The 7,500-nt window shown below is 44.9% G+C and overlaps 2 protein-coding genes and 3 non-coding genes across 5 annotated transcripts in view; 1 reads left to right on the forward strand and 4 right to left on the reverse strand.

The window, feature by feature from the left end:
* The first annotated feature begins 15 nt into the window (after nt 1-15).
* On the forward strand, nt 16-2,410 carry cart2 (cocaine- and amphetamine-regulated transcript 2). The gene is made up of 3 exons (XM_044017947.1): nt 16-478; nt 1,302-1,385; nt 2,016-2,410. The coding sequence occupies exons 1-3, from the start codon at nt 188-190 to the stop codon at nt 2,121-2,123; spliced, it is 483 nt and encodes a 160-aa protein (XP_043873882.1). The 5' UTR covers nt 16-187; the 3' UTR covers nt 2,124-2,410.
* A 1,622-nt stretch (nt 2,411-4,032) lies between these two features.
* The window catches only part of LOC122762763 (40S ribosomal protein S17), a 3,647-nt gene continuing 179 nt past the window's right edge, over nt 4,033-7,500 (reverse strand). The window contains exons 2-5 of the mRNA XM_044017949.1: nt 6,532-6,683; nt 5,970-6,075; nt 5,176-5,241; nt 4,033-4,150 (exon numbers count right to left, since the gene is read on the reverse strand). Of these exons, the coding sequence (XP_043873884.1) occupies nt 4,073-4,150; nt 5,176-5,241; nt 5,970-6,075; nt 6,532-6,683 (402 nt within the window). The 3' untranslated portion in view covers nt 4,033-4,072. The remainder of the gene's footprint in view (nt 4,151-5,175; nt 5,242-5,969; nt 6,076-6,531; nt 6,684-7,500) is intronic.
* LOC122762767 lies at nt 4,236-4,365 on the reverse strand. Its single transcript, XR_006358768.1, has one exon. It is a non-coding gene; the product is annotated as a small nucleolar RNA SNORA71 (small nucleolar RNA).
* On the reverse strand, nt 5,357-5,486 carry LOC122762766. Its single transcript, XR_006358767.1, has one exon. It is a non-coding gene; the product is annotated as a small nucleolar RNA SNORA71 (small nucleolar RNA).
* LOC122762765 lies at nt 6,363-6,490 on the reverse strand. Its single transcript, XR_006358766.1, has one exon. It is a non-coding gene; the product is annotated as a small nucleolar RNA SNORA71 (small nucleolar RNA).

A 7,500-nucleotide genomic window follows, 5' to 3' on the forward strand; every position in this document is an offset into this window, starting at 1 on the left:
ACACACACACACTCACACACACACTCACACACACACACACACACGCTCACTCTCCCAGTCCTAACTTCACTTTCTTGTTGGAAAAGGAAGGTACACATCCTTCACTTACCTCCTGTCTCCTTCACTTACCTCCTGTCTCCTTCACTTACCACCTTACCTCCTTCGATAAACGATAAACCGCATCATAATGAAACTCCGCCCACAGCCTCGTTTCCTCGTGCTCTTCCTCTCTGTGAATGGTGGTGACGTCATCGGGGCGGGATGGGGGCGGTGCTGTCAGTTCAAACACCCCACGCGGCTGCGGGCAGATCAAAAATTGAACGGAGCTCCTCGCGCCGTGTTTGCTTTTGTTGTGTCCGACACCAACATGTGGGCGCGTGCTGTTGTGTGCGCGGCGCTGCTGTCCGTCATCTGTCCGAGCGGAAGTACGGAGGCCGAGCGGGACGTTCAGGACACACGCTCCAACACCAACAGACTGGTATTTAAATCATAATCATAATAATAAGATGAATTATTTGTCATGTATTATTTATAAACTCCTAAATCTTTAAAACTGTTTGTGACAGCCTTGATTATACTTTACTAACTTCTTTTTTATTTAAACAAAACGCATTTTAATTATGATGAAAGTCCCTGTACTTTATTTAATTAACTTTGATTGTTGTTTTTAAACTCATGAGATTAAAATTGTTCATCTGTTGTTGTTAAGCTGCAAAGTCACGAGTAACTATTTTAAAAGAGGAAATGAATGTTTAGTGTTTAATAAGTTACCAATATTAACATAGTACTACAAACTAATACTAGTAATAAATGTCTCCTGTGTTGTTTTTCTGGACTATTACACAGATTATTACACACCTTTAAACAAACATGAGAATCAGCTGTCTCCTACGTCCTACATTTGCCTCCTGTCTCCTACGTCCTTCACTTGCCTCCTCTGTCTCCTAGGTCCTTAGCTTGTTTCCTCTCTCCCCTGCATCCTTAGCTTGCTTCCTCGGTCTCTGTCCTTCTCTTGCGTCCTGTGTCCTTCACTCACACCCTTACCTTCACTGCCTTGGTTCAGACCAGCAGCTCCCGCGTGGTCTTTGGTGTGAGAGAGTGAGCGGTTTACAAACGCCAGCTTCCTGTTGGAAAAGTCTGTTTCACAGTGACGATAAAGGGAAAATGAAACGGTTAGATGTTTGGTTGGTGACGTGTTGGTTGGTGAACGATGAATCACTCGTTCATTTCACTTCTTTCACAGTGAAACACGAGCCGTCCCCTGAGCTCTGTGTGTGTGTGTGTGTGTGTGTGTGTTTCAGCTTGGTGCTCTGCATGAAGTGCTGGAGAAGCTGCAGACAAACAGGATTCATCTGTGGGAGAAGAAATATGGACAAGTCCCATCTGTGAGTGTCTCACACACACACGCAGGATAAAAGACGACAGGAGTCACATGTCAACAGAGATTAGGAGGGTGGGATTACTTTTGGGGGAGAAAGAAAAAGTACTTTAGAATTAGATGATTTACGAGGGTTTAAGGACTTTCCTCAGCGGCGGTAAATCACATATTAACACAAAATACATACATTACGCACTCAAAACCATTCTTTTACTTTGTTTAAATCACATTTACAGACGGTGTCACGCTAAAAAACACACTTACTTCTTATATAAATCTGTCAATCCAACAAGCAAAATGATGAACATTTGCTATGTTATATTAGATATATTATTAGTAAGTTCTATTTAGAAATGTATTACTTTATCTGACGGTGTGACAGATGTTCCAACAGGGATCTCTCCCACACCAAAGCCCATAGAGAAATCAGGAGCTGCTGCCTCGTGTGGTCACTTTGTGTCACTGAGTCGAAATGAAATATTTCAAATGCTGAATTCACAAAATAAGACATTTGAGCTCATTAATGTGCTGCGATGTTAAAATCACTGGTTTTCTCTATGGGCTTTGGTGCGGGGAGAGTGAGTGGTTTTCTAATTACACATTCTTAAATTATAACATCAGTCCTCTCTCTCTCCAGTGTGACCTGGGCGAGCACTGCGCCGTCAGAAAAGGATCTCGCATCGGAAAGATGTGCGACTGCCCTCGAGGAGCTTCCTGTCACTTCTTGCTGCTCAAGTGTTTATGAGACGTGTCGCGTATCATCGAACACATTTGAAGTCATGGTGTAAATAATCCAGTTTTCCAGCTCCTTAAACCCGTGCTGTGGCTCAGTGTCACCAGCAGGTGGCAGTGCCGACCACAGCAAAGCAAATTCACAAAATGTGTCTATGGTTAAAAAGTAAAATAAAACCATGCAGTAAATGGTCTTTTGGATGTGATGATGTTTCCAGGTAAAAAGACACAGCTGAAGTTTCTCGTCACTGATACTGTGTGATTTATAAATGTTAATAAAACATTAAGGTCAAAGATGAACAAATGTTTTAAGTCTGTGTCAGATCTTCACACTAACATCACCTCAACTTTTTATTCCGTTTCATTTAAACACATTTAGAACCTGTAAGATCAATAAAGAGGAAGAATTTAATTGTTTAAAGATCCCATAACCCGGACGTGCTAATTAACGCTGCATTTTTTAATTTAATTTTAGATACTTTATTAATCCCCTTAGGGAAATTATTCTCTGCATTTTGACCCATTCTACAATTAGGAGCAGTGGGGGTTGGGTACCCCAGCCCTTTTCACCTGGTGGGGACTTAAACCGGCGACCTTCTGGTCGTCCATAACAGTCAGTTGAGCCACTGCTGAGAGCGCAGGGTTCGATGGTTTGCCTGAGCTCTATGAAGTGGAACGCCTCGTGTGTTGACTAATTACGTCACTGGTGAATCTCAGCACTCCTAGTCCGGACACATCCGGTGACCTACTTTCAACCATAGAAGAAGAACTAGTTGTAGCTGCTGAGCTCCGTACAACAGATCGCTCAGCAGCTACAACCAGAGTAGTTCTTCTTCTTCAATATAAAGCAGGACACAGCACCAAACACCACCTAAAGGAAGGAGCAGTGCAGGTTACAAAGACAGTATTTAACTGTCTGTGTGCTTGTTTTGTCGTTTAGCATTAGCCGGCTACACGCTAAGCTACACGCTACGCTGGTGTTTCATTGGCATGTGTGTTTATCATCTCGTAACCACGACGTTATCCAAGCTCCAGGTGTCCTGCAGCAGTCTCACTGTCACAGTGTCACTGACTCTGGATCAGATGTGTAAGATTACAGAATCACTCAATGTTCTGATCGATGCCTTTCCAGAGGGGGAGCTGCAGGTCCGAGAGCTGCCGTGCCAATGACATCACTACCAGGTAACTGGCCAATCACAAGACAGTCCGTGTTCCGTGGGTGTGGTTCTGGTCTGAAACGGCGCGGCTGATGAGGCGTTTACATGGGCTCGTTTGTAGCGACGAGGACGTTTTCGACCGCTTTAAACCTGAACATCTCACACAGAAGTGAGACAGGACCATGCTATGGCCACTTTAAACCTGAACATCTCACACAAAAGTGAGACAGGACCATGCTATGGCCGCTTTAAACCCTGAACATCTCACAGAGGGTGAGACAGGACCATGCTATGGCGGCTTTATGCTGAACATCTCACACAGAAGTGAGACAGGACAGCCATGCTACTGGCAGCTTTAAACCTGACATCTCACAGGAGTGAGACAGGACCATGCTAGCAGCTGCCTGGCTGGCATGCCTGACACATCTCACACAGAAGTGAGACAGGACCATGCCTACTGACACGCTTCAAACCTGAACATCTCACACAGAGTGGAGACAGGACCATCTAGGCCTTTTAAACCTGAACATCTCACGCAGGGGTGAGACAGGACAAATGCTATGGCCGCTTTAAGCCTGAACATCTCACAGAAGTGAGACAGGACCATGCTACGGCCGCTTTAAACCTGAACATCTCACACAGAAGTGAGACAGGACCATGCTATGGCCGCTTTATACCTGAACATCTCACACAGAAGTGAGACAGGACCATGCTATGGCCGCTTTAAACCTGATTAAAGGAGCAGTGACGCGCACAGACCACGTGTTTGTCCCAACGCTTTTTATTAAACATACTTTACAGACGCTCAAACTCCTCGTGGCTGCTTGAAGTTCATGCCGACGGTGGGCTGGGTCACCTGCAGGTTAGACAGACTGCCGAAGTCCTGCAAGACAGAGAAACACACACTGAGAGCTGGACTAACACACTGAGACCAGGACTGAGACACAGACAGAGGTGTGTTCAGAGTCTGTCTGTGAGCACCAGGGTCTGAGAGGAACTGAACATCCTTCAAACACAGGGAAAGGTTCACAGTTTCATCTTCCTGTTCTATCAATGACCTGGCGACACACACACACCATGATCACTTTCGAAACAGGACAAAGTTAAAAACGCTCACTTCTCTTTAGCTATTTGTGACTTTTAACACCAACAGCAGGAAGGTCAGAGGTCAAATGCATCTCCAGTTAAAGCCCAGTCATCATCATATCAATCAAATCAATCAGTGTCAGTTTTCATTCACAAGTTTCTGTATTTGGATCAAATTCATCAGCAGCTTCATTTTAACGTCTCAAATATTGATTTAATCGCAAACGCACCACGATCTCTAACTCAGGCCCGTGAACGCATCACGATATCTAACTCAGGCCCGTGAACGCACCACGAGCTCCAACTCAGGCCAGTGAATGCACCACAAGCTCAAACTGAGGCCAGTGAACGCACCACAAGCTCAAACTGAGGCCAGTGAACGCACCACAAGCTCAAACTGAGGCCAGTGAAATTCAAACTGAGGCCAGTAAATGCACCACAAGCTCAAACTGAGGCCAGTAAATGCACCACAAGCTCAAACTGTGGCCAGTAAATGCACCACGAGCTTAAAGTGAAGCCAGTGAACGCACCATGAGCTCAAACTGAGGCCAGTGAACGCACCACAAGCCTCCTCCTCAGATGCACAACACACGTTTTCATTTGAAAAATTTGTGTTGTGAAATGATTTTGCATCATCCAAACACAAACTGTTAAATTTAACACACAAGCAAAAAAATCACAGTACAAAACAAGGATGAACAAAACCAGAGCAAATATGAACGACATCAATATTGCAGCAAAAAAGTAGTGAGACCGGATTCAGAGCCTGAACAGACCCAATGTAACCTGATTAAACATGATCACACAGCTGTAAACACTCACCAGCAGCTTCAGCATCTCCTTGGTGTCGGGATCAACTTCGATCAGCTCCTGGTCCAGAGCCGAAACCTAAACACACACACAAACACAAACACAAACACACACACACTTAAGAACAGATTCATTTTGTTCTCCAACAGCAAACTTTCACAACGTTTCCTACGTGACTTTAGCATTTTGTGTTTGTCTGAGAGCGCCAGGGTTCAAGAGGAACAGGTCATCCTTCAAACACGGGAAAAAGCTCTCAGGTTCATGTTCCTGTACTATCAATGACCTGGTGACACACACACACCATGGTCACTTTCGATACAGGAGACCAAGAAGAAAACATTCCACAGATGTAGTGACGCCGAGAGCGAGGCCAAGAACCCACTATCAAGTCAGGGAGAGCTCGACATCAACGCTGCATTCCTCAGAGTCAATCTGTAAATCTAGCGTTTCACGTCTTTGGGTGAAAGTGAAATCATTAGTTCAGATTTATTGACAGAATGGTTGTCATTCAAACTCAGTCTGACAGTCACTGAACTGAAATACCACTGAACGTGGTCATGTTTTCAGCAGCGTTGTCTCTGAATAGACTCCTGTCATATGTGGACATTTGCTAAATGTTGGAGTCACAAATTTGAACCACGTCAGAGCAGGTGGTTTAAAAAACACCAGGAACTATCACTGACGACAAAACCTGCCACGCCGGGACTCATGTCCATCATCAACATATCTGACATGGCGTCAGCAGGTTAATGAACCTGCGTTCCTGGGTTAACTGTGTGTGTGTATGATGTGATGCCTTCACTGACCTCTGGTACGTAGTTGTCCCTCCTCTCTCGCTCCTCCTCCTGCAGTTTGATGGAGATTCCTCTGACTGGACCTCTCTGGATCCTCTTCATCAGGTGCGTCACATACCTGCACCAAAAACACACAGCAGCTCTGTTTACCTTCAAACTTTTTTAAATCTTTCAGTTGGACTAGGGTTCTTGTTCTTTTATTCTTTTTATTGCAAAGACAATTCAAACACTCCTGAACATGACTGCAGTTTGTTTTATATCACAGCTTAGGTTTTTCATGCAGTACATTTACTTTAGTCCGACAAAGACTGGTTCAATTTTAGTTGGACTAACTTGTTTACATGACATTGAGAAAACCAAATTGTCTTAGTCATTTGAACATTCATGTAACAGACGTAATTCAAATGTATGTGAGCACCAGGGTCTGGTAGGAACTGATGGTCCTTCAAACACAGGGAAAGGCTCACAGCTTCTTCTTCCTGTTCTATCAATGACCTGGCGACACGGACACCATGATCACTTTCGAAACAGGACAGCAAATCAAACAACCGATCACTGACCGGCGTTCACTCACCCAGCGATCTTGTTGCGCAGCTTTTTACTGGGAATGATGGCGATCTCCTCACACACCCTCTTGTTGGTGTGGAAGTCGTTTCCCAGCCGAGTGTAGTATTTCTCGATGATGACCCTGGCGGCCTTCTTCACCGTCTTAGTCCTAACTCGTCCCTGCACATGTACAAAAAACACAAATCACACACTCAGATAATGACAATTATTTGACACCCACAAACGTCACGTTTTGAACAGTTTGTCAAGTGCTTTGAGCGGCAGCAGTGCAATCAAACGCCAACTCACATTAAGACCTTGTGGACTACAACCATCATAACAACTGGACTGTTCACCTACCACAGAACCTCACAGATAAAGACGCATGTAGAAATAAACTGAAGCCGTCAAACCGTTTACATCATTTCAATTTGCAAAGTTATTGTTCAAGGGTAAACTGCAGCTGGAGTGTTGAATGTCCAGAGAGTCATGGAGGAATCGGACTGTCGAAATACAGATTATACTTTTACAACTGGCCTTGTGTTTTAGTTGCTAGAGTGAAGAAACTAAAACTGTTTAACTGTTGCTGAAAAACGCAAGTAAACAGACTGTATTCTTCATATCTACAGTGTAAAAATGATGTGAACACATACGTAAACCCGGATTAACTGGAGATATTGTTCAGCTATTGATCAGCGGCCTCACGGGTCATTTGTGCAGCGTCCACACGCCACAGCCGCCCGGAGTTAGCCTCCAATGCTAACTCCCGGCGACTGATACCGGGCAAATTGCCCGGTTTACACGGACGGTGAACAAACACGAAGCCCGGCGTTGTAGTTCGGAGCCCCCCGTCAATAACCCAGCTACCGCGTGAGAGAAAACCGCGACTCACTACCGCTGAACGACGGCGCCGCTTCAACCCTCCACCGCAAACATCGCGAATAAAACGCTCCGTTTGGCCTCATCTGCCGCCAATACAGCCGGGAACCAGTAAAAC

Source organism: Solea senegalensis, unplaced genomic scaffold, assembly GCF_019176455.1.
Source record: "Solea senegalensis isolate Sse05_10M unplaced genomic scaffold, IFAPA_SoseM_1 scf7180000016067, whole genome shotgun sequence".
Classification (NCBI taxonomy): Eukaryota; Metazoa; Chordata; class Actinopteri; order Pleuronectiformes; family Soleidae; genus Solea; species Solea senegalensis.

Excerpts from the sequence above, each read along its gene's own strand:
- cart2 (XM_044017947.1), top strand. The coding sequence starts at position 188 with ATGAAACTCCGCCCACAGCCTCGTTTCCTCGTGCTCTTCCTCTCTGTG. Across the intron at positions 479-1,301 it reads GCTCCAACACCAACAGACTG|CTTGGTGCTCTGCATGAAGT; the intron begins GTATTTAAATCA and ends TGTGTGTTTCAG. Across the intron at positions 1,386-2,015 it reads AATATGGACAAGTCCCATCT|TGTGACCTGGGCGAGCACTG; the intron begins GTGAGTGTCTCA and ends CTCTCTCTCCAG.